This window comes from Colletes gigas, unplaced genomic scaffold (assembly GCF_013123115.1).
Source record: "Colletes gigas isolate AHSC1104 unplaced genomic scaffold, ASM1312311v1 Colletes_gigas_Sc00041, whole genome shotgun sequence".
Lineage (NCBI taxonomy): Eukaryota > Metazoa > Arthropoda > Insecta > Hymenoptera > Colletidae > Colletes > Colletes gigas.
The window spans coordinates 1,604,524-1,631,015 of record NW_025106670.1 but is presented as its reverse complement, the minus strand read 5'-3'; the positions used below and the strand labels follow the sequence as shown (position 1 = coordinate 1,631,015).

Below are 26,492 nucleotides of genomic sequence, written 5' to 3'. Positions count from 1 at the left end.
GCAACAGGTGGTGGGGGTGGAGAATATGTCAGTCTCAGTCTCAGTAATACATCCTGCACTGAAGGTGCTGCTGCAGTCGCTGCAGCGCCATTGCATTGCTTGACATGTTACTGTTCTGTTATGATATTTAGTACCAAGACCTAGTAACTTTATTCTATTTTGACCTCAGTGTAAAATAGAACAAAATAGGACAATTATTTAAAAAAAAAAAAAAAGGACAAAACTAAACTAAGTTTTAAAGAATTAAATGAATTCAAAGGACAGTTACTTGAAAGAAAAGGACGAATGGTCACCGTATGTATAGGCCAGCCATGTCCACTCACGATCAATAAACTCCATTGGACAAATTTCGGATATCTACAAAGTTTGTAATGGCAAAAATATTGTCTATAGTTATAATTTCGAGAATATTTTTAATGCCATATATCTATTCTAGCAATTTACTAAATTATTGTGTTCCAACCAGTGGTTGGAACGGTTTCGAAAACAACTGTTTCGAACTACTTTTCAGTTATTTGCGGCCATCTGACACGTTATAAAATATACGTATTTCTTTGGATGTTTATAAGTATTACAATAATATCGGTAGCATTGAAAGTATCGTCCTTCCACGAATGACGAAGGCACAGCGTGTTTACATCCCTACTCCTGTTGCAGTCCGCTGACTGACCGGTATTGGTCGAAAATTGTGACGAAGAATATGGAAGGACGATAGTGCGACACTCACAATTTGTACGAACGAAAGCCTTATGAGTTTTTAAATGGATAAACGTCATATAAAAATTATAAAATCAGCTTAATGTACATGAAGTGACAGGAATACTTTTAATAATTGTGTGTAAATAATATCATTAAAAATATGTCATCGACATATTTATCAACTGGCCGTTTAAACGTGGGGATTATACAAGAACAAGTTCGAAAAGAATTACTTTGCTTACTCGAAAAATGTGATGGTACAAAGGTATTACAATGACTGTTTCAATTTTATTTATTAATTTAACATAAATTATTCTTCTTTGACAAGTGAGTTTTAATAGGCAATTATATGGGACGAATCTCTTGCTGGACCGATTGATCTTGTTGCAAAATACAGTTTGCTAGAGGAACACGATGTGGTTAAAGCGTATCCATTACGTAGTGGAAGTTTAAATATACCATCAAATATTATGAACATAATATTTATTACTAGAGCTGAATTAGATCTCATGGATTTAATCGCTGAAAATGTTCACAAGTATGGATAAAGTAAAAAAGAGTACAGTTTTAATAACGAATTCCTTTGCAATAGTATATAAAAATCTTATATAGTATATTAATTTGCAGTGAGAATGAAAAAAGGCCACGCAAAGAATTTCATTTATTTTTTGTACCTCGAAAAAGTCTTGTTTGCCAAAAGGAACTCCAAAATCGAGGAGTTTTTGGTAGTTTTACGTTAATAGAAGAATTTAAATGTGACTTATTTCCTTTTGATAATGATCTTCTTTCTATGGAACTTAGTGGATCGTTTAAGGAATTTCATTTAGAAAATGATCCAACCAGCTTGTATCAAGTTGCACAAGCCATTCATGGTTTGCAAAAGTTATATGGGAAAATCCCAAAAGTTACAGGGAGAGGATGTGCTGCTAATCAAGTTTGGGAGTTATTGAAAAGATTAAGTCGAGAAGAAGAAGAAATTAAAACAACGTCTACACAATCAACTACTATAGAATATTTATTATTATTGGATCGGTCTATAGATTTACTTTCACCTCTAGTTACACAGTTAACGTACGAAGGACTAATAGATGAAATTTTTGGGATAGACTGCAGTAGAGTATCTTTAATCTCATAATTGATAGAAATTTCATTGCTATTATATTAAAACAGGTGACTTTATTTGTTATAATTTCAGATATCGTCAAGTTGCCAGCAAAAAGATTTTGTGATTCAGAAGATTCTCCAACAACGATATCTCTTAATGAAAAAGAACAAATCATACTTAATTCCGGAGAAGAATTGTTTGCCGAAATTAGGTGAATATTTGTACAGTTTAATATATCTTCGTATCTTATAAATCTGTTTAATTTTCAGGGACAAAAATTTTAATGGCGTAGGCCCTGTCCTTAGTAAAAAAGCCAAAGTTATTTCGTCGCAGTTTGATGAAAAACATAGAGATAAAAGCGTACAAGAAATCAAACAATTTGTAGCACGCTTACCACATATGTTGGCCACCAAGCAGTCATTAGCAACACGTAAATTCTTTTGATTCTATTTAATAATATTAAATGTGTCTTTAATTATACGTTTAATTTATTGATAATGTATTCTATAATTTATTTTCAGATACAACAATAGCAGAAATGATAAAAGAAGTAACAGATTCAAGTAATTTCCTAGAATCGTTGCAAGTTGAACAAGAATTATTGAATTGCATCGATACGGATAAGCCGAATGCTTATATAGAAGATATGATAGCACAACAACAACCACTTATTAAAGTTTTACGGCTTCTTTGTATACAGTCCTTAACAAACTCTGGACTGAAACCAAAATTACTAGACTATTATAAAAGAGAAATAATTCAAACTTATGGGTATCAACATTTACCAACGATATTAAATTTAGAAAAAGCTGGATTATTAAAGCAACAACAATCCGCTCGTCAGTATGCAGTTTTACGAAAAGCATTAAGACTAACGGTCGAGGACGAAAGTGAAATTGCACCAAAAGATATTAGTTACGTTCATTCTATATATGCACCACTAACTGTTCGATTAGCAGAACAACTTGTACAACCGACTGGTTGGCAAGGCTTAAACGATGTAATGGGTTTGCTACCAGGTTCTACTATCGACAGTGCTCCATCTAACATTTTGTCATCTGGAAGAAGTAAACAATATATAAAAACTATTTTTCAAGTTGTAAGTAGCATAATTAATAGATACACTAATTTTTAGGAAATTCTGTTACCAGCGAAGATTATAATTCTGAACCACCAAAGCTGGTAATGGTTTTCTTCATCGGAGGGTGTACATTCGCAGAAATTTCTGCTCTCAGATTTTTATCTCAACAAGATGATCGTATGTAATATATATTACTAAAAGGTCAAAATCAATTTCCAGTTTCCATTTATATTATATTTCATAGAAAATGTATTTTTTCAGTAAACGTAGAATTTGTTGTTGGCACTACAAAGCTAATCAATGGAAACACGTTTTTAACGTCATTAATGGAAAATTTAGAAAGTACATAATTTATTATAGGTAAATATATTGATATTAAATATTGTTATTAGAGTTTATATTTATATGTTTATAATTGTGTATACATATCTTAAAGAACTGACAAGTGCATTTATACCTATGTATGAACTTTTATCTTTTAGAAATACACATTTTATGACTCTTTGATCATATTTTAATTATTGATAAAAAAGAAATTTTTTTTTATTAGTCCCATGTATGAGCGCACATATGTATATTATTAATACGATAATACTTTAAGATTGAAAATTAATAAATTAAAATGAGATTCCACTCTTTACCAGTATTGTGCACGAGGTCACGTACTTACGCGTATCTGGCATGTGTGAGTGTGCACCCGACGGTGCTGAATCTGGCATCACTGGTACATACATACTAGGCGTACGCGTGAACATTACTGCAATAAATTAGCAAATTTCATGTATTATTATTTTACTTTTGAATAATGTACAGTCGTTTCTTAAATTAAAGCTAAACTTTAGACTCGATAAAGAAGGGAAGATTTCGAATTTAGCCGACATTAAAGTTGGTAATTAATAAAATTTCATCAAAATTGAGTTAAATCGAGTTAAAATGCAACTGGTAAAGACGTAACTCGTAGTTACCGGTGGTGATGTTTATTAGTTTAGAAGTTGATCGACACAGAGCGCCACTTGTCATCGACGGAGAACTCGCCTGTCGTAGAGTACACCCAGGCCAGGCGAAAAGGCGTCAAAAAGTTTGCGAATTTTCGTGTGTCTGGGCTGACGGTGGGTGCCGTATTGTTGCGTTGCCGCGGATTGTCGCGTCTCGCGCGTGTGTGCGTACGTGCGTGACACGTACGAGGCGTGTACTTTTCCGGGGTGCGGTGCGTTTGCACGACGAAAAATTGTGATCCTCGGATCTTAATATGCTTGAAGGATCGGCCAAGTTCAGGAAAAAGAGGTGCTGCGCCTGAAGAGAGTGCTCGGAGCTGCGCGCATGCTTCCGTACCTGCTCCCTCGCCATTTTGGAGGTGAATATCATTTTTTTTCGTTGCTGCCGGAGCTCTGGGATAAATTTCAGTTGATACACCGGGATCCGAACGCGATGTTGTACGCTCGATCCAAACACGGCAACCGCTTTCGGCTACGGCGACAATGTTCCTCTACTGTATTTGCGGGACCAATCTGACGCGATTGCTTCGAGTCAGAGACCCAACCCTCCTTACGCCCGCATTTCTACCTCCTGCGAATTTCACTCGACCGCCTTCTTTGCTTACCAACCCCGATTCTACGATTATTTCTCTTTCTCTCGCGAAAATACTTGTCGTTCAATATAGTCTGATAGTAGTACTGATAAGGTTCGTTTAAATGTTCCCTGTGTATGTTCCTTTTAAAAACATACGATATTTATTCGAGTCAGATGAGTTTCTCGACGGATAGAAAGAATGGTGTGATTTGTATCCAGGACCGCGTGAATAAGTGTCAAGCTCGTTTTAATTCTACAAAGGAACATTCTACACAGACATGAGTTTAATTTCACTTTAATTTAGTTTTACGTTATAGAAATTAGTGTAAATGATATATGCCAAACATTGTGTATCGTCGATGTATTTTTTAATCAAAAAAATAACTTGTTACTCTTAACTTATAAAAAAGTGAATCTGGGAAAATATGAGATCAAGATATGCAACATGTATTGTATCGTTTCATTCTCTTAATATTTTTTTTTCTATATGCATTTATTCTGGCGAAATCAACATACTTTTTAACACGCTAACTTTTACGCGTTGCTAATTATTTCAAATTTCTTTCTGTTAATCAAAAATTTATTATTTCCAATTAAAATGGCTGTACAAATAGTGCCTGTATCTTGTACAATTTTTTTTCTCTAAAGAAAAGTTTAACCGAATTGCAATTAATATTATACGAGACATATTCGGTTATTAATAATTAATATTAACATTTGTAACTTATATCTTTTCACAGATAGAATGTTAAATTTTGGAATGGACTGACAAAGGATTAAGTAAAATTATAAAATTTAGGGTAGAAGATTGAAAGGCAAGAAGACGTCTAACGGTGTCTGAAATAGGCCTCGGCCGTTTAGTTATTAACACCTTTACTATGCCAGCTGTTCCAAGGCCTGGTAGCCTTAAGGACCCAGAGATTGCCGAATTATTTGAGAAACATGATCCGGAGAAAATATTTGAGGACTTGCGCGAAATCGGGCATGGCAGTTTTGGGGCTGTTTACTATGCACGATGTTTGGTTACCAAAGAAATTGTTGCTATCAAGAAAATGTCATATTTGGGAAAACAAACTGTCGAAAAGTGGCAAGATATCCTGAAGGAAATTCGATTTCTTAGGCAACTAAATCACCCCAATACAATAGAGTATAAGGGTTGTTATCTCAGGGACCACACTGCTTGGGTATTTACATTTCAAAGTTATTAAATATCAAACTATCCGCATAGTGTTATCGCATTATTTGTAACATTAACTTATTATTAGTACGTATACATATAATCTTATTGACTTATCACAGTTGGTAATGGAATATTGCCTTGGATCTGCATCCGATATTATCGAAGTTCATAAAAGACCCTTGAAAGAAGACGAGATAGCTGCAATTTGTGAAGGTGTGTTACGTGGTTTGCATTATCTTCATTCTCTTGGAAGAATTCATCGAGATGTGAAGGCAGGAAATATTTTACTCACCGAAAATGGAACGGTGAAATTGGCAGATTTTGGGTCAGCCAGTATAAAGTGTCCAGCAAATAGCTTTGTAGGAACTCCTTACTGGATGGCACCAGAAGTGATATTAGCTATGGACGAAGGCCAGTATGATGGAAAAGTAGATGTATGGTCTTTGGGAATAACATGTATCGAATTAGGTACCATGGTTTTCTACTCTTTTCTCTAATATCTATAAATGCATGAAAAAAAAGGTATATTAAATATTAATTCTTTTAGAGGTGTAATGAATTATAACTATTGCAATTTCAGCTGAGCGGAAACCACCGTATTTTAACATGAATGCTATGAGTGCTTTGTATCATATTGCTCAGAATGATACACCGACTTTGAATTCTCCGGATTGGTCAGATGTTTTTCGTCACTTCGTCGAAGTGTGTCTTACTAAAAGTCCAACTGAAAGGCCAGCCTCTGGTAGACTGTTATCAGTGAGTCTTTTATACAGATCTCTATTACATTTCCGATATGTAACTTTACCGTTGCTTTTATGTTTGATTTTCATATAAAAATATTTGTCTAGTTAGTTGTCTAGTTAGTTGTCGTCTTATAGGCTTTCAATTTTACAGCACCAATTTGTCACCAGAACACGTTCTCCTCAAGTTCTAATAGATTTAATTCAGAGAACCAAAGCTGCTGTGAGAGAGTTGGATAATTTGAATTATCGGAAAATGAAAAAGATCTTGATGATTGATGCTTGCGAGACTGAAAGTACGGTTGGCGATGCTGACGGTATGTTATATATTAAACTTCAGAAAAGTTAGTTTTTTACTTGAAATTACAATATTTGTTTCTAATTATGTATTTGTCGATTGATATTCTTATTTATATTTTACAGATACTCCTGATGAACAAACAGGTGGTGACAGCAGTAAGAGTAATTCAATTACCTCTGAGCATTCGATCCACTCGATGGGTGTTTCCGCAAGTTCTCAAAGTTCGTCCACCAATAGCCTGCCACGGCCAAATGCCGATGCAAATGATTATTCCACTGGATCTGTACGAAATCGGCATAAAATATCATCAGGAGGTGGTGTTACTGCCAATCTTCTTGAACATGGTGCCAATAACTTTGCAACGATTAGGACGACATCAATTGTGACTAAACAACAAAAAGAACATATGCAGGAAGAAATGCACGAACAAATGAGTGGATATAAAAGAATGAGACGGGAACACCAAGGTGCTTTGGTAAGTTTCTAATTATTATTACTATTTTCTGTTTTTTTTTTATCGATGTATTAAAAAATTGTGTGCAGGAGGGATGAGAAAATGTAAATCGATTACATTTCTAACAATATGATTACATATAATCGCACTGCAATCACGCAGTAATTAGACAATAATTAAACAGTTATTAGACGCTTTAAAGATTCATGATTATGTTCGTACCGTAATTAGACAGCAATTATTCCTGGATTATAGTGCGATTACAGTTTGATTACGTGTAATCTTATCGTGACAAATGTAATTCGATTACATTTTCCTCAATTCTGTTGTACAATCTCTATAATAATTAATTACATAATTTATATTATAAATTATTTAAACAGGTAAAATTGGAAGAACGTTGTAAAATGGAAATGGAATCCCATAAACAATTACTAGACAAAGAATATGAAACTCTTTTGCAACAATTTAGTAAAGAATTGGAGAAACTTCAATTGAGGCATTTGCAAGAATTAGAACGTAAACTTAAACAAAACCAAAATGCAGAGAAGAAGCTTCACAAAGAAATTACAAGTAGACAAGAGGCTGATCGGAAAGGACTAGAAGCACGGCACAAGAGAGACTACAAAGTAAGAATACATACTAAGCTGATAATCGAAGCTTGTTATCCGAGTAAATTAAAAATATTTATTTTAAAATGTTCGTAATAATTTTGAATAATTTAATCGATGCTTTATTTTGTCCAGGCTTATAAAGAGAGATGGAAAAAAGAATTATCTCAAGATGAAGTTACACCAAAACGTCAACGAGATGCTACGCTTCAAAGTCAGAAAGATAATTTACGACAGATGGAAGCTCAAGAAGAACAACGGCTTGCAAGAGGGCAAAGAGAATATCTTGATCTTGAAATTCGTAAATTCCGTAGAAAAAAGTTGCTCATCTTCCATAGTTTGGAACAAGAATTGCTACGGGAAGTTAGTATATTATTAGTTTTATTTTTTAATGCATTCTACAGTAATATAAACAGATATTTAAAGAATTATTTACTCGTGTTCAAGAAAGGTTTATTGTTCTTATAATGTGCTTCTACATATAGGAATTAAATAAGAGGCAACAGCAATTGGAACAAGCACATAATATGTTGTTACGTCATCATGAAAAAACGCAAGAATTAGAGTATAGACAGCAAAGGGCTGTTCATGCCCTTCGAGAAGATCAAGTTCATCGGCAACATGCGACTGAACTTTCGAATCAACAAGATTATATGCAAAGGGCAGAGCGTGATTTACGTAAGAAACACGCATTAGAACTGAAACAACAACCGAAAAGTCTCAAAGTAAGTTACATATTCAAATTACGTAATATAATATTCTCTTAATATAGTATATTATGTATGTTTATTATTTTTTAGCAAAAGGAAATGCAAATTCGGAAACAATTTAGGGAGACATGTAAAATACAAACGTTGCAATATAAAGCATTCAAAGGTCAAACATTACAAACAACAGCGAAAGAAGAGCAAAAGGCGGTTATTAAAAAATTAAAGGAGGAACAAAGAAGAAAGTTAGCTTTGTTGGGTGATCAGTATGAACAAAGTATTGCAGAAATGCTTCAAAAACAAAGTATACGTTTAGATGAATCGCAAGAAGTTGAATGCCATAATCTTAAGGTAAGATAGTGAAAAATTTCATAAATAGATCGTAAGATGTTAAACATTTTTTATTTAAATGTCTCGGAATTAGCAGTAACATCCACGAATATAATTTTAAAAATCTTTCTCCTCGTTGAAAATGTACTAAATGAATGATGGTATGTGTTATTTTTTTGTCTATCTACAGGAAAGATTGAATTATGAATTAGAAATTCTAATGGCATATCAGTCTAAAAACAAAATGCAAGCCGAAGCGCAAAGAAATCGAGAACGCCGTGAATTAGAAGATCGAGTGTCGGTCAGGCGAGCTTTGCTTGAACAAAAAATGGAACTTGAAACTCAGGAATTTTTACGTGAACGTAGTGAACGGATACGTCTACTGCATGAAAGACAGGAACGCGAATTACAACAATTTGACGAGGAAAGTGCAAGAATAGGATTCAGGTATGTAATTTGTGATCTGTATTTTTGAAAACGTTAAGAGGGTGGATAATACTCGTCGTTCGATCATATTCCCTCTTTAATTATATGTCTTTAATAATTCAAAGTTACAGTCATGCTAAGCTGGCCATTAGAATTTCTTGGTGTATTTTTAAAAGATATGAAGATAAATTTAAGAATTGAAGAAAATGCTATTTTGCCATATATATATATATATATATATATTTTAAAATTATTGCAGTGCTCTGGCGATAGCTGAGGCATCAAAAGAATCTTATCCAGACGATGAAAGCCTTAGTGGCTCAATGTTAAGTCTGGCTCACAGTAATAGTTCTACATCCTTCCCCCCTAATAGTCTTTAATTTTAATCATATTAATAGAATATGTATGTATGTACGTTTGCCTGTAGTGAGTGCATAATGAGTCTACCGACGTTTAATTCAATGACTTACATACATAGCAGAAGTTGGCTCGTTACGTGCATCGACTCAAACCTAAGAGGTTTGTTAGGGTTGGGAATGTGTATTGGACTGAAATTAATGTAACAGCATATTTTTTAATTATCAAAATATGTCAACGTGATCTATCTGGAAAGAGAGCTTCATATTGAAGAAGAACTTAGATGCTTTTTGCAACGTTGTAATATTTATTAACCATATCCAAATATCTTGTGAAGTAAATAGAAGTAAAAAAAGATAAACCGTTTAAGTATCAGTCTTATCTACTATACTGAAAAATGAATCTTAACGTTCTTGGGTTTAAAATAAGCCAATTATTATAGCATACGGAAAATTTTATATGCGACTACAGAAAATGTTTAAAGACATTTATTTATCAATATCTTGCAATTATAATAAAAAAACAACAAAAAAAAACAACAAAAAAAAAAACAATATAATCATAATGCTCGAATTATTATACGTTTGATTTTGACTAATTGAAGATTTGAAATAAGAACAACACGGAACAATATTTTCGGTAAGATTCTAACTTATCGAAGATCTAGTATTAAATGATCTTATCGATAATTACATGTGTTGACCTTTGAAATCTTATTTCAAGCTTTCGATAACACTTGGTCTGATTTAACAAAAAACTCAGTGAATCGATTTATTTATTTAACTGCATTCTTAATGCAATTATTCAATTTACAAAATGACAAACTAATGAAAAATTTATTTACAGTATCCTATGTTGTAATTATGATATTACATTCATGTTAGTGGATATTCGTTATTTCAATGAAAGATTAAATTCTAAAATTGAAAGGCACTTTTTTACTATTTTATACAATTTGTTTTACATTATTAAGAAGGTATGTCAATATCAAAAATTAAATTGATAATAAAATTATTGTTGAATTACCAAAATATGACAGTGTCTCCGCTTCAAATTCCTTTCAACATTGTTCTTCTTGGTTTTAATTTGACAACATTGGATATGAAGCCTCGATACAATCCTCCGTCAATCATATACATATATAATTATCTTAATTTTTCTATTCGTGTGATATTTTTTAATTGAGAAATTGATATATACTTTTTAAATAGCAATATTATAGTACACGTGAAAGAAAAATGAAGTACTTTATACAGTACGCAACACATAAAATAGGTAACTCGAGTAATTTTTGCATTTTTTTAAATTGAAAATAATGTTACAATTAAAAACTATTTAACATCATGTTTTAATATCTTGTGGTGGTTGGTTTCCTTTTCAGCTAAAAATATGGAATTTTTCAGATTATAACGATTTCTTTAAATATAATTGTATATTTTTATAACTTTATGACCTTTGCTAAGAAATAGTAACCAATTAAAGCGTTTGTTACATATTTTGGAATTTGGAATGCCTTACAACATATATCGTAGAATTTATTTCAACATTCCTCAGTTCATTCTTTATTTATAAAACTCAATGTGAGTTTGAATCGTGATTCTTATTTTCGCTTAGAAAGAATTACAACTACAAGACATTGAAAAATGATATTGAATAATTTTTACTGGAAACTTAAAAAATGTGAAAAGTATCTTAGATAGCCTTCCTTAAGTGTCTCGTCCTGTATATGTGCATATATGTATAAATTAAATATTCAGATTTGTAATATTTTATATGAATGGAATATGAGTTGAAACATTAACTCGTTTTCAGTACAGTACAATTTAAAAGTTTCTTGCATTAAAATTCCAATAAAAATGTAAAACACGTATAGAGGATATTCAAAAATACAATTTTAAATATTTATGTTTAACGTAAATAGTATCATTTTAGGAATACTATTAGCACGCATCTCAGCTGAAATTATTCATTTGTTCAAAGATAAAAGTGATGGATAAAATAAGTAGTGTCATTGTTATTTATGTAATGTGATTTTAAATTATAGATTACAAATTGTTTAAAGAAATGTATTTTATTGCTGCATTCAACGACTCGTTTGATTTTGCATGCCAGAAATCAGAAAGTTTATAGACAATTACCTTTACTTGCCAAAATGAATCTGCAAATGTTATTCTAGTCTGTATGTTGCTTTCAGTATACCACAAATCTATCTTTTTATGTTATTAATTTTTCAGGTATCAATACGGTACTTCTAACTTCACTGTTTATTGAAAAAATCATGATATAGCATCATTATTATTATTATTATTATTATTATTATTATTATTCTGCTGGTATTATCAACATTTCAGTTATGTTATATTCTGTTGTGATTGTCTGAAGTTTCCATCCAGTACACATCCCAATGTTGTACTCTTATAATGTAGCATCTAATTTGTTTCTTTATCCTTTTCAATTAATACATTTCCATGTACTTTTTCGTTTTATATGTCTTCATCTTCATTATGAAGTATTGAATTAAAAGTCAGATGATTGTGACTGCTCTTCTTATTGATATTTAATCTTTTCTAATGATGTTAACGATATCTTCCTTAAAATATGATAAACGAAAATAATTATATTATTTCAAAATATAATTGTTCGTGTTAAATTCGAAATGTTTTCGTTGACAATTACATATTTTCTTAGAAAGTTTCTACTATGTAACATATAGTATACATATAGTTATCTACTAAATGTTTTAATGCAATAAAAATTTATATCTTTACATAAATATATCAATTTGTATAATACATAGTAAGTTAAGTTAAATATATCTTAGAATATTTCTTCCATATGGAAATAACAAAATAATTATGTAATATAGTAAACGTAGTAAAAAGCTTTAATTTGAAAATAGTAAAAATTTATCTTGAATTACTTGTCTTTTTAAAATCTACTTTGCAGAATTTGAAGATTTAGATACATGTCAGGTAATATTTCTGTAACGTGTCTTAACATTATTATTACATAATGTAGCCCACATTCCAATTTTTCTTGTACAATAACATTATTTCTTGATGGTGATTTAATAGAAAAAAATCAAAAATTCACAATAAATAGATTAAATTAAAGGAGGCATTAGAAATGCGTTCAATTACGGTAATTAAAATGATCAAAGTTGAGGTAAAAAAATATTTTTATAATTATGTGTTCAAAACTATTTAAACGAAGATAGTCACAATCAACTGAAATATTTCATTTGTAATAATACAATATGTAAATATATACACATATTATACATCAGAAAAGAACGTAGCGAGTAACTGCAATGAAACCTGTAGAATTACATGCGTGTATTACATTTAAATTCTTCCTTAGACAGTACTTTTAGAAAGATGTATGAATTTAATAGACACATTTAGCAAACTACTCCGATCGATGCTCAACAATGCAGACTAATAGAGGCGTTCGTGCTACATTATAAATTGTAATATAATTAAGCCATAACTTTTTAATCCTAGTCTGCATGCAATCCATACATCATTTTATAAAATAATCATAAATTGACAAAGAATTATAACATTATGGATAATATTTTACAGCCAAATGATTTTGTAAGAAATATAATTCTAAATTTCTATTCGCATATACAGTTGCCATTAATATTTATATTAATTTTATCTTCATTTAGCAATTTTTATTTGAAAAAATTTAATTATATAGATAATTTTAAATAAATAACTATAGCGTACGTAGACTAATATGATTGATAAAATTTTTAAGTATAAGACACCTTCACATATGGGTCTGCAAAGTTAGCTTACAAGATTTTTAAAGAAAATCGAATGAAAAAAATTTGGTAAGAAAAATTACATTTAAAAGTAGCAATTCTAAAAATATTTTGCACATCGCAAACTAATGTCACAAGAAAAAGTTTTGTATTGCTGTTGCCAAGTTTTTTAGCTTTTAGAAGTTGTAAATGTTGTTGTCTTTCAACCTGGAAAGTGCATTAAATTTGTTCATAATTGTATAAGATTTTACAGTATCTTCATTGGCCTAGTATATATTATAAAACATTTTCTACAGTCAATATTTTAATAATATACATCTAAAAATTTATGGATTGCATACAAAGACTAATGTATAATATTTTAAAACAGTATGTAACATAAAATACAAGTTTTCATACTAGACTGCAAAATTGTAAATAAATGCGGGTTTTTTCAATTCTTTTGAAATACAAAGAATCAATAATATTATACTCTAAGAAACATGTACATTGTTAGTATATGGCAAGTAATTGATAAAAGAAAATCCTTTTTTTTTTATAAAGAACAAATAAATAAATTATATTTCAAAACTCTATATGAAACAAACAGGTATACCGAATGAGTAATGCCAGGTATAAATTTCATCAATTATTGTCCAATATATTGTCTAAAAGTTGTAACAAATACATAGCGTATGTAATGATTTCATTAATCCTCTTTAAATTGTTATTTAAAATTCAGCACAATTTTTATTGTGAAATTTTGTATTTATTTTATAAATGTAGCACGAGTTCTCTATAAGTCTCTAATTGCAGGTATCTATGAAAACAAAAAAAAAAAAAAAAATAAGAAAAACGCAACTGTTGACCGTAACTGTGTGACTTTTATCACAAATTACTGAACATTAACTTAGAATATTACTTTTTCACTGTTGCTAGCATTTTGTAAATATTCATTCTCTATGTGTAAAATTTTGAAATTAAATCTTAATTATAATGACTAGAATTTAGTATGATAGAGTTTATTGAATTCTCCAAAGCTATGGCTCCTAACTTGGTAATTTGAATTTGAAACGTGATATATGAGCTAGCCAATTAACTATAGGCATGGCATATCAGTTATCAACTACTAATTAATACTTTATAAATATTTGACCAGCTTATTTTTCACTTATTTCCATCTATGTGTGATTTCAGCGTTTTTGTTGCAATTTTCTTTATTTCATATTTATATCTATTAATAATTAATTTAAAAACGGAAAAGATATAAAAACATTATTCTTTCTTATATTCTCAGACAGTAATGAATTTTTGCTGCATAACAAATGTATCGATGAATATACTAATATACATTTACCGTAGATATAAACTTTTTTTCTTTAACTAGATACACGAATAATTTTCGTTCGAAGCAGTATTATTTTGTAATAACAAAAATCTATAGTGTAATAGTACATAATGTGATCATTGTTGAAATTATAAAAAGTAGAAAAACACTTCAGAGCACACATAGACGGAGATTTATGAGAGATTTTGTGGCAATACTTGCACACGTTTTATGTGAATAGAAAAGTAAAACTGTATGCAAAGTTGATAATGTAACTGTAAAAGTTTTTTTATATAATTATGAATATTAATGGAACAATGGAAGGATGTTTGTCTGCCTTCCATTTAATAATGAACTAAACTTCTTCTATATATTATATTAAGTCAAGTTGTTTTATCTTACCTTTAATGAACATGTATGTATGTCTATAATGTATTTGCAGTATCATTTGATATACTATACGAATGCCAATTTTTTAATAGAGTTTTAATCCGCAAGAGTTTTGCAAATGAAATTATACCGTCATATATAATTCCTGATAACTTAATGTTATCATTAATATAGTTAAGCTTTTTAAATTGAGATATTATATCGTTTGTATTTCATTTAGTACAGAACATTGCGCATGAACATAAAATAAGGCTAATAAATTAAAAAGATAATTGATTATTAATTTTAATAGTTTTTGTTTCAAGTTAAAAAATTAAATGTTTTAATAAAACCATTCTATGTCAAATGATTATGTTACAAAATTTTTCATACGAATTTTAAGATTATTTTAAAGAATAAAAAAAATATATTCCATTGTTTGTTTGAGAAATTATTGAGATTTATTAGTGTTACAATGTAAACGTAAGTTTAAATATACTTGTAAAAAATCGTAATATAAAAATTGTAAATATTGTGGTGAAACTAAAATTGAATTCTAATTTTCAATAATTTACTTAGAGTCTAAATTTCAGGAATTTTTCTTATTATACGGTATACTTGTATGTATAATACTTTAAACAGTTTAGTTCACCTTGATATCTGCAATGCATTAAAAGTTGCGAATTTTTTAACAAAATGTTGTTTAACAATTTCAACCATCATAATTGTAAAGAAACTTGAATAAATTTGTCAAATAATTTAAAATATACGCTCTTACCTAAAGCAGTATCATTTATAAATTATATTAGAATCAACAATTATGTATATCGTCATAGTCACTTGGCATAGAGTGACTAAGTGTAAAAACTTTTGTATTCGTACAGAATTCTATTCCGTCATATTTTATTTTCTTTTCTTTTTACAAAGTAAAAATGTTTGTCTACATCTTGTACATATACTTGTATACTGTAAATAATCGTAAAAAGATTTCGTCGATATTTATTTCTCTGTTCTAAAGATGCTTTCTATTTTCAATACTATCAAGCATATGCATTTTCTAATACTGCGTCATTCTTGACACGTTTATAGGGACAAATTTACTATAATTCAAATTTAACTTCGTTTTCTACTTTTTCTATTTTCGAAATACATCAGCATTTTAAAGTCAGTGCTATATGAATCACAATTATTGTTAAGTGTATCGAAGGAATGAAATTTTGATTGTATGATATAAAACGTCGTACAATGTACATTACATATATGTACATTAATGCAATAACTTTTAATAAAATGAGCATTGTAGATCATATAATAATGGTTCGTTACTCACTGACTCCATGTGTATGTATGCGGATGAAAAAATTATGTATTTCATTATCAGTAAGATAACTCTAGCTTCCAAACTTGATAGTGTTTAATAGGAATAAAAATTAATTTTACAATAATATTGTAAAAATTTAAGTAATGCTGAAGTGTTTTTAGATTAAATTGAGCATCAAATGCATCAATGAATGATTTTAGAAAGTTGAAGTAAATAATATGCTCACGTAAAACACTTTTCTGTAATATGAAATAGTAATCTATAATAATAGAATTCTTTATGATAATTACGATTATTATTATTATTTTATTATATGAATATATTTATAAAATTTAACTGATAAATATTAGTATCTTTATAAAAAAAATTGATTTCGAAATGGAACATAAAATGCAAATAACAAGTTATAATTAGTTTATTATTATTATTAAATATTATAATAATTACCTTCATTTTTTAACCTGACTAATGTACATTCTTTTTAACTAATGACTGAAGAAGAGAGAATGTAATATACTTTTTGCAAGTTAAATGAAGGCTTGAAGTAACAGCTCAGATTAATTGAATTTTAATATATTGATTAGATAATAAAAGAAGGATGTTTAATTATGTGCACTTTCTAACCCTTCCATTTCTTAAAGCAATTTCTTTGTTATTATAAAATATTTTCCTTTAAAATTTTTGTCAAAATGTAATTATTCAGCTTTTGTAAACATTGCCTTAAATAAAAATAAATTATTAATACCAAATCATAGATAATAAAATTAACATCATTATACAAGCGTAATAATGAATGGTAGATTTTAATAAAGCAAAACAGAAATATCGGTAAATATAACAGACAAGTATATAAATTTATCCACATATAAATATTGTGCTTAATTGATAAATGATATGTTATATTAAAAACGCACTATAGTAACAAAGAAATTTAAATTTTATTAAAATACATTTCAATAGCTGTAATACAATAAAATGCTACGACCGTTTCCATATCGAGCGCTTACTTTACACGATTATAAATGTAATGTGCATTATAACAAATATTTTTACAATGTTTTCATCATATAGACATAAGAAATAAGTTGTAATATACAAATGTATTTATCGGAGGAAAATTTTATTTTGTCGGTGAAAAGCTAGTAGGTCTTAAAATACGGGAATGCGTTTCTCTGATCAATGGTACAGTATATGCAACACATTCATCCCATCCTGGAGACCTCCATGCACTCTCCCGAGTTTCCATTCGCGCGTGGAGATTTTTGTAACCTGAAATTGAAATAGTTTTTACCTTTATGTATTTTCAATTATTTTATTTTCAGTCCGAAGCTGGGATATTCTTCTTTCGAGACATGAACATTGGTTTAATAGAATGCGAAATTAGTTTTAAGATCCAAGTTATAAGAGAAAGGGATTTAACATTAATTTAATACCTACACCAAATGTGATGAACATTATACAATCGACCAATCTGTGAGAAGAAACCAGCAAAAGGTTCATTGTTGTTGCGTCTATAATTAATAGCCTTTGCCCAATTATTGCCCCATTCTATCATTGTGCCAGGTTGTAATCTATAACTACGTATTTCATATATATTTGAACCATCGCGTTTTATAAGGGTAGGCCAGTAGCTAAATGCCAATAAATATTGCAAGTAACGAGATCGTAAATATTTGCCACTTTCTTTGAGTAACTGTTGATATACCTAAAAGTAATATTAACGTGTCATAAGATTTGTATTTTGTACCATTGTATAGAAATAAGTTTTTCAACTATATCATACTTTGTCCTTGGACAATTCGATTTGTGCGCGATCAACGCTATCATAACCACCGGTATATTGCCAAAGGTGTAACGCTTGATCGATATCACCGGCTACGACAGTCCATGAACCAACCAGTTCCAATTTTAATTCAGACTTCTTGGAGTTAATAACGTTAACAATCTCTTTGCTGTAATATCCGAAAATACAAACATGTCCCAATATAATTTTCCTATTATAAAAGAATTCTCTGCACTTGCTAATTTTGCGACATAAATAAAATTTAATATTTTGTTAAAATTGTAAAAAAATCTTTAAAAAAAAAGTTTTTTACAGGTATTTTAAATGTATTAACAGTTTGATACTGAAAGGAACTGTGAATAAAAAAAAAAATAAAAAAACTCATAGATGCACTCACTAATTGGCCACGTAATTGTCAATGGAGTCAGGTCGGATATTGTGTGTATGCAAAGCGTAAATAACTCCTTTGTCTGACAGCATCCGCGAGTGTGACTCTTTGGTTGGCTCGATTTTTCGTACGAAAATCTTGTTTATCCATCCTTCGCTGATATCCTGACGGATCGATGACCTTGCAAAAGATCTACAACACACACGATGTGGCTATTGCCCTAAAAAGCCGCCGCTTAGACTGGCTCGCGTAGTTTATACGCGAAACATATGAAAAAAGGAGCGCTCCTCATGGTGGTCGCCTACCGGCTGATAATCAATGACAGTAGTTTAGTATTGCCGATCACCGTGATCTGTGCGGTTCTGAATCTTCTGAAAACGGCAGCCATTCTTACTGGATCCTTGTGCAGAGATCTCTGCTGGTCTGTGCCCAATCAAGATCAGAGTTCAATTTCGATAACGTTACAATTAAACACGCGGCGCTCTCGATTAAGCTCTCGGTGTAATCGCCGATTAATGTTGATTTATTATTATTCATAATCTCCATTCGCGACTTTTTCTTTCTACACGGAAGAAGAGTTACGACCATGGAAACTATGCGAGCACTGGTATGATATACATATACATATACATATACTCTTCTCTTGACAATTAAACTTGTGAATTTCAGTATCATAGCGCCTGCGTATTGCGATCAAACTTTTTATTTCTTTGCATCACTGGTTTAAGCTTAATTTTGATTATTGGTCAAAACAGCTGGACAATTTTAATAATATTTATATGACGCTTACTTGAATTATTTAACATGCTATTGGAATACTATATTTTGAATAACATATCAGAACCAAAGAGTATCTAAAAATAAACATGTATCGATTTCGTCATTTAAGTAATAATTATTATATGTATATCATAAATATAGGTAATGCATTCATTCAAGCTTATACATAATTTTATAGAGGTATGCGTGTATTCTCATACTATTACTGTATTTAATTAATTTCTTTAAATATTTAAATCTTACAATTATTTTAATTATGAACTTCATAATTTTGATATCAATCATACAATATTTAATAATTATTCTTTAATAACCATTCCTTTGGAAACGAAATTATTTTACAATGGTTGCGTTTCATTGGACGTTGAAACATCGGAACGTCGGCCGGAAGTGTCCGAAACTCGGAACTCAGAACTTCGGAACCATCGTTTCACGTTAGGTTAGGTTCATTTCTATTCAAAATAAATGTTTGGCTGCGTGAAATGCTGATCCATTAAATTAATTTTCATAGTTAATAAATAATATAAAACTTGTCTTTTGCGAATGTGTTGTGAACCGTAAAATGGACGATACAAAAGTAATAGAACATTTTTTTGGTGTGTATTTGCTATATTGTACAAATCCAAAATATAAAGGAAGAACATATATAGGATACACGGTTGATCCTCGACGTAGAATCAAGCAACATAATGCTGGAAAAGAACATAACGGAGCTTGGAAAACAAGTAACAAAGGACCATGGTGAGTATACACTTATTAACTGATCATAAGGTATTATTTTTATTGCTGCATTAATTCTATAAATTGGATGTAATCTTTTTATTCTTAGGGAAATGATATTGGTAGTTCATGGTTTTCCAAATAGTACGTCTGCACTTAGGGTATGTTTTTCTAACTCTAGTTTATTAATTAAAATGTCTATATAGAGTTATATATAAACATTTGGTATTGCGCGGAACTTTTTTTAAAAATATTCATGAAATTGGCCCTAATATTATATCAAGTAATAGCAATCGATGTATTTTTATTTTTAGTTTGAATGGGCATGGCAACATCCTCATGTTAGTCGGCGTCTTAAACATGTGCCTAAAAAAAAGTCGAACCAGAAAAAGTTTGAATTTTGTTTATTAGTGTTAACGGAAATGTTGAAAGTTGGGCCATGGTGTCGTTTGCCCTTAACAGTACGTTGGTTAGATTATGAATTTTTTAATGAATATTCCGGTCATATTTCAGCTCCTATGCATATGCCTACATGTTATGGAAAAGTGATTTCTCGAAAGGTAAAAAAGACAGATGATAGAAATGAATCTTCTATGTTTTGTTTTATATGTAGTCTGTCTTTAAAAAAAAAAGAATTAGTTAGTTGTATAAAACCTAGTTGTCCATTGGTAGCTCACTTGATCTGCTTAGCAGACATATTTTGCAAAAATAGTATGATTTTACCAATCGAAGGCACTTGTCCTGTTTGCAATACTAATGTTTTATGGGGGGATTTAATTAGAAAAAAAGTTGGCTGCTATGGAAATCTTAAGGAATGTTATTCTAGCGACTATGATTATATGCGAATTTAAATTTTGCATGTAGCATGTTATCTTTCATAAAAAAGTTATTTTTGGTAGTTCTTTGGATCTGCAGTTTCATCAAAAGAGGAGGAGGGGGGATGGCGGTTATTTCGGTATCAACTATATATTATTTATAAAAAAGTAACGATGCATGTATATTTATCAGTCTTTATTTGTAACTAATTAACAGATCAAAATATATATATGCATGTAAATGTAACATTATCCGATAGGGAGAGATACAAGAAAATTCCTGTTTCGTCGATATTTAATTACGCCGCAATTAAATCGAAAGCCAAATCAAGACCAGCTTGATTCTTTTGTGCGAGCTTGTTGTGCCGATACTTAAACGTTGTGAACCGTAGTTTCAGATTTTAATCATCGACGTATCTATCTTGCACGCATTTAGATCGCATCATCAAGCGTCTAGGTTTCTAACTTGTTAAATTTTTTTTTATAATTCGCTGTCAGTGCACCTACAGTCTTTATCAACTCACTATACGAGATTACATAATTCCAAATGAAGAGATTCAGAGTTTATCGCAACGTTGTGTCGTTTGTCAATTGGAAATTCAGAATTGTACTATTGCGAGATGAAATGTTAGTACACTACCTACAAGCTAAACATGTGGAGGGGATTAGGTGGGTCGTGCAGTTATCATTTAGTTTGTCGGTAGTGTGCCATCACCTTGTCTTCTAATAATTCTTCTGCACATTTGTACATACACACGATCGAACGTACGGTTCTCTGTTTATTCGCGACGTGAACGTAAATCTATCGACTTGTCAAGTTCAGGTACATCGACGTTCAAGGACACACAACGAGGGAAGAAACTGGAAGATACAAAGAAAATAGAAAGCAGAAATGGAACAAGTATAAGAGGAGAATTGAAGAAAAGAGAGGTCGAGAATCAAGGTCTCCAAAGTTTATGCAAAAGTTTCAATATTAGCTGATCAGTGTTGAGTCTTGTTACATCAAACAAATTATACTATTCTATGAATTATAAACAGAGCTGGGCAAACTTTATTCGCGACTAACGAATACAAGTTTTCGATTCGTTTGTTAACTAGCTTTTACCTGTAGCTTCGCTCGTCAGTTGATGTCAGTTTAAAAAATCTAGATTCTAATTTACGAATGAATTAACTGCAAACGGAAATTAGTTTACGATGTATGTGAAATTTGTATTCGTTAATTATGAATGAATATTTGCCCAACTCTATAAGTAGGTACTAAGAATAGGATAGAATGTATAATTATGGTCACACTATCAGGTATAAAGCAATTCTTTTTGTTCACAGTAATTGTTTCGATGATAGGTAAATTGTAATTCATAGGTAGATAAAGCAAACCGGTGTTATGATTATCATAATAAAAATTTATTTTGCATTAGATTCTACTTAAGTATTTTGTCATATCGCGTGACAATATAATAGAGGAAGCATGGAGTAAGCAAGACTCAACGCTGTCTAAGAAACTTATTTCACGAATTCTGATGTACAAGTGTGAAAAAGAGGAAATGAAAGAATATGTCGATCCTCTTAGTATTCCAGTTTGTCCAGTTGCTCGCGATCGCACGCGCGAGACTGCACGACAATACGACCCTCTTGCCGACCGCGTTGCTAATTTGTGATCGATGTTTTTTCTAATTTAGCCGTTAGGTGGCCTCGTGAGGTAGCACAACCCTTTTAGCAAGACCCGGCAGAACATCGTATTTCCGTCCGGTATTTTCTTCGCCGTGATCTTGAGGTGATTCCAAACTTTCTGAGTCAGAAGACGTCAGGCATTCATGGATAAAGCTACAAACCGTGTTAACGTATACGTCACGGTAAGTAGCATAATGCTTCACGTGCGGTGAATTCGTAAATAGCACCAACTGCACTCGTACGCCACGTTCTGCTCGTCGACTGGCGAACTTCTCGACGTCCTTGAAATACGAGCATATCGAGTAATTCAAATTTTCTTATAGTCCGGGCCACGATATAGCGAGGTCGTAAACTCGAGCAGGTGTCAAAGTTTACACGTTTCAACTCCCGGAACCCACTCCAAATAATCCCACATACAACAATATATTTACAAACAGATATACCCACCTACAAAGCCAAAAAACCCAAGCTTCGTAACAGGTAAAGGTCTTGCTCGAGTCTTTAATATCTTAATTTACTTGCTTATAATATATGCATGTAGAAAATGAAAAAAGGTAGTGCAGTTACGGACACTGAAAGACCAAGTACCGCAGCAGTAGTCTAATGTAACCCCTCAAGAGTTTACTTTATCGTTAATCGTTTTCGAAATCACTTACCGATGCCGGTATTAAAGTGTCAGCGTTTGAGTAAAGAAACAGCTGGGGCCATGAATGGGTTTCCTCTGCCAAAGCGATCGGATTCGTCTGAACTGGATAACCACGTCCAAACGCGTGAGCGACCATCTAAACGGGCAGTATTTTATTTTAATCGAACAAATTTTTTTCATATCAATAAATTATTCAACCGTTCATCGTTGTTCTTAAGTCCGACATTTGCAATTTTTATTACATAGAAGTGTTGGGAATACTATTTAGAATAAAATGAACAAGTTTCAAGAATACCGTTAAAAAATGTTACTTTTAATTATTTACTCGAAATTATAGTCTCGCAAACACTAAAAGCTTATTCATCTTCAAGTTTATTTTTCCATTGCGAAAGCCAACTTGGTTTACATTTACTATATCCTCTTCGTTGTTTGCGTTAGTTCTCATGATATTTATTTTTCTTACTACGTAACCAATGATGCAATCATAATGTACTAGATCTCATCGAATAAACTATTTCACATTTCCTGTTTGATAACTAGATTCCGTTATATAAGCAGCTCTCTGGAAAAACCGCTAATTTGTTCAGTAAATCTGGTCGATATTTTACCGCGGATTCTGCCTGAAACTTGTTTGTTTTTGTTTGTAAAAATGTTCGTACCTCGAGGAACCAAAGTACAGAGAGGAAAATCGTAATGAAGAAGGACATGGGTATGTTTGTAATCGGATGTCCTCCGATGATAGCGCTGATCGCTCTGAAAAGCGCGGTTAATCTTCTCTCGCCAGGCGCGCTGTCAAATATCACTCCTTTGACCTGTAATTTTCGAAATGCGCGTCAAACGATGGAATAACAATTCTCCGAAGGTTGTAAATGTAAAAGAATTTTCGTACTTTGATCGGTTTGGTAGCCTGCTGCATCGCGAGGCTTACGTGCTGATATAGAAATGCACCGCCGTTGCTGAATACGTGGAAAAATATCGGGTGCTGATCCAGACTCTTATCCGTGATCACCTGGATCAATCGTTTCCCAATATAAGGCATCTTGTCCCTTCGCCAGAACAGGCATTCCACCGGCGCCGTATATCGCAAAGTGATGCAGCTTAGAAAATGAACATCATTTTTCTATGTTAACGTTACTAAACAATTTAACAATCTCAAGGAATACTCGTGAAAAGTAACAAATAAATGGTACGCATACATTTTTTTTTTTCTTTGCTTCTAGTTGTAATTTGGAAACTAAGCAAACGATTTTATTTCATTACAGCGAACGTTCAATGTATTTTGATGCATGCGTCGATACGTTTTTTCATCGAGGTTCGTATACATTCAAGAATGCATACATTGTATAGTAGCGTTCAAAGAAGCAAAACAGTGTTGGTAAATGTTAATTTAGAATTTAATAGTTTCCGAGTCACTATGTCACGAGTCATTATAAGAGTTAAGATAAGAATCTTCTTTGGTAGCAATTATTATTATGTCATCTTTCGGTTACCGCGAAATAAGGAAAAATTTTGATTCTTGGAATGGGCGTAAGATATTTGGAACGCCTACTCACGCTAAACAAAACTTTTCCTTCCTACTTGGAAACTGTTCATCTCTTGACCCACCTACCGTATATACTAACACTTTTTCGCTTATTTTGACGAGTACCATATGTATCCAAAGTTTGGATCATTAATTTTAGCACACTCTACATTGTATATGTATAGTAACGTGAACGCGTTTGCCTAGGTATACGTGGCGCTTTATATTCAGAGCTTACGTCGTTCACGTTGTCGATAGACAGTGGCAAGTGGTAATAATTTTAGAAAATTCGAGGCGTCGTAGGAATCCAGCGTTACACACGGCGTTTGAATTGTTATTGATTAAGCAAATAGGTATCACGGTATAGTGCGATTTGCCGGCACAACTCGCTGCGTCTATTCCGTTCCACTGGTTTTGCGCGAACGAAGCTAATCCATTTTACTCGATTTCGATGCGTAAATTGTTCTCATGCAAGCGAATCCCGATCGTCGAGCGCTCGACAGCTTACAACATCCGCCGTTTACTACAATTAGCTAGAAAAATGCAGGCAAACATCCGGTCGTAGCTCGATTCACCGCGAATTTCTGCCTTGGATGCAAATAGACGAAAGTATTCCGTTTTGGATAATTTCAGTACCTTTTTTCCTCGTATATTGCGCTGTACTTGGCCAGATATCTGTCCTGACAGCCAGCCCATCCTAGGAGCACGACTACCGGTCGTTTGTCTTCCTTGTAGACGAACACGAACTCCTCGCGTTGATTCTGACCGCCGGTGGTCAACGTCGGATCCTTCGGGAACGGCGGAAACGACGGGAACATGATATAGTAGTCGAGATCCTCTTGATCGCTCATCTTTTCTGCTTCTCGTCCTCCTTCCCGCGAGGATGCGAGAGAAAGAACGAGAAGGTGTAGGGGAAACGGTGATGCGCAGGGTAGTGGGCAACCAACGGTAGCGAGAGGGAGGATAACAACTGCCCCTCTACCTCGACGGATCCTCGTTTCGAGTTGAGCTTGCGTCGTCGTCGAGAGCACTAGCTGGTGATCGATACCAAAACGCCTGTACCAAAGTTAGGTCGCGTCACGGACGAGGACAACGCGATGTCTACGACCGTGGAACTCCCTCTGGAGAGAGTGTTTTCCTTTCTTTCCGATATCGGTAATCACGGGATTCCGGGAACGTTTCCGCGGATCGATGCGAACTGGCGATTCCAGCCGATTGCGTTAGCCGGACACGATAGTTGATAATAGACAATCGGACCTGCGTCCACGTTCACGATGCTAGAAGGTCGTTAAATCCTGGTGGTTCGCCTGGAAATGTTACGCCTTTTTTTAAGGCCTTGAAAGGCCTGTAGCACTATCGTCGCATTTAAATAGCTCGAGCTCCTATGACGACGATCATACTATTTCTTACACGCTAATACCGCGTAACGCGTTAGATAATTTGAAATTAAGAAAGGTGTTCTAACAAACGTGAATCCGCAAGCTAAATATCATAGTTTACATGCAACTGTTGGCAACATGCACTGCTGTACCATTATACTCTTGTGCCCGCGTTGCACTAATATGTACCTTTTATCATTTCACAATGACTAGGCTACTTGAACTAGTCAAGGAATCGCGAATAATTCGTACTTTTCAACTCGTATGCATTTACGCGCAACAAGGCTGCATCGTAGGCTACATTCTACACGAGGTTTAATATACAATGTATTAAAATCAACTACGTTTGATTGTATATCATGTTACCATTACTGATCGAATCCCCATTAACGACCTCTTACTTATGTTTTGTTTAAAGCAATAACAGGGAAACTACGTCCTACATAAACTGCGAACATTA

At 32.2% G+C, this 26,492-nt stretch overlaps 5 protein-coding genes across 8 annotated transcripts; 3 read left to right on the top strand and 2 right to left on the bottom strand.

Moving 5' to 3' along the window:
- Window positions 1-22: 22 nt before the first annotated feature.
- LOC122402869 (vacuolar protein sorting-associated protein 33A) lies at window positions 23-3,390 on the top strand. Of its 2 annotated transcripts, none has more exons than XM_043406027.1 (9): window positions 23-364; window positions 658-964; window positions 1,041-1,237; window positions 1,327-1,811; window positions 1,895-2,015; window positions 2,074-2,234; window positions 2,326-2,871; window positions 2,940-3,062; window positions 3,147-3,390. In XM_043406027.1, the coding sequence occupies exons 2-9, from the start codon at window positions 860-862 to the stop codon at window positions 3,233-3,235; spliced, it is 1,827 nt and encodes a 608-aa protein (XP_043261962.1). In that variant the 5' UTR covers window positions 23-364; window positions 658-859; the 3' UTR covers window positions 3,236-3,390. The 2 variants fall into 2 exon arrangements, with proteins under 2 accessions (XP_043261962.1, XP_043261961.1); XM_043406026.1 differs by having other exon boundaries at window positions 1,312-1,811.
- A 553-nt stretch (window positions 3,391-3,943) lies between these two features.
- On the top strand, window positions 3,944-10,079 carry LOC122402856 (serine/threonine-protein kinase Tao). 3 transcript variants are annotated; one of them, XM_043405999.1, is made up of 12 exons: window positions 3,944-4,239; window positions 5,195-5,638; window positions 5,754-6,102; window positions 6,215-6,390; window positions 6,529-6,718; window positions 6,798-7,150; window positions 7,513-7,758; window positions 7,876-8,103; window positions 8,226-8,465; window positions 8,541-8,798; window positions 8,968-9,224; window positions 9,463-10,079. In XM_043405999.1, exons 2-12 carry the CDS (start codon window positions 5,333-5,335, stop codon window positions 9,581-9,583), a joined length of 2,724 nt encoding a protein of 907 aa, XP_043261934.1. In that variant the 5' UTR covers window positions 3,944-4,239; window positions 5,195-5,332; the 3' UTR covers window positions 9,584-10,079. The 3 variants fall into 3 exon arrangements, with proteins under 3 accessions (XP_043261934.1, XP_043261936.1, XP_043261935.1); XM_043406001.1 differs by having other exon boundaries at window positions 3,945-4,239; window positions 6,529-6,691; XM_043406000.1 differs by lacking the exon at window positions 3,944-4,239 and adding an exon at window positions 4,826-4,901.
- Window positions 10,080-17,242: 7,163 nt separating this feature from the next.
- LOC122402884 (protein NipSnap) lies at window positions 17,243-19,123 on the bottom strand. Its single transcript, XM_043406042.1, has 5 exons — window positions 18,805-19,123; window positions 18,509-18,691; window positions 18,112-18,280; window positions 17,766-18,033; window positions 17,243-17,597 (listed from the first exon to the last, which is right to left on the bottom strand). Exons 1-5 carry the CDS (start codon window positions 18,885-18,887, stop codon window positions 17,449-17,451), a joined length of 852 nt encoding a protein of 283 aa, XP_043261977.1. The 5' UTR covers window positions 18,888-19,123; the 3' UTR covers window positions 17,243-17,448.
- Window positions 19,124-19,809: 686 nt separating this feature from the next.
- LOC122402880 (structure-specific endonuclease subunit slx1) lies at window positions 19,810-20,850 on the top strand. The gene is made up of 3 exons (XM_043406038.1): window positions 19,810-20,020; window positions 20,109-20,160; window positions 20,314-20,850. Exons 1-3 carry the CDS (start codon window positions 19,842-19,844, stop codon window positions 20,848-20,850), a joined length of 768 nt encoding a protein of 255 aa, XP_043261973.1. The 5' UTR covers window positions 19,810-19,841.
- Window positions 20,851-20,885: 35 nt separating this feature from the next.
- Window positions 20,886-25,868, bottom strand: LOC122402864 (transmembrane protein 53). The gene is made up of 5 exons (XM_043406018.1): window positions 25,290-25,868; window positions 24,021-24,228; window positions 23,791-23,943; window positions 23,142-23,267; window positions 20,886-22,766 (listed from the first exon to the last, which is right to left on the bottom strand). The coding sequence occupies exons 1-5, from the start codon at window positions 25,502-25,504 to the stop codon at window positions 22,497-22,499; spliced, it is 972 nt and encodes a 323-aa protein (XP_043261953.1). The 5' UTR covers window positions 25,505-25,868; the 3' UTR covers window positions 20,886-22,496.
- Window positions 25,869-26,492: the final 624 nt, after the last annotated feature.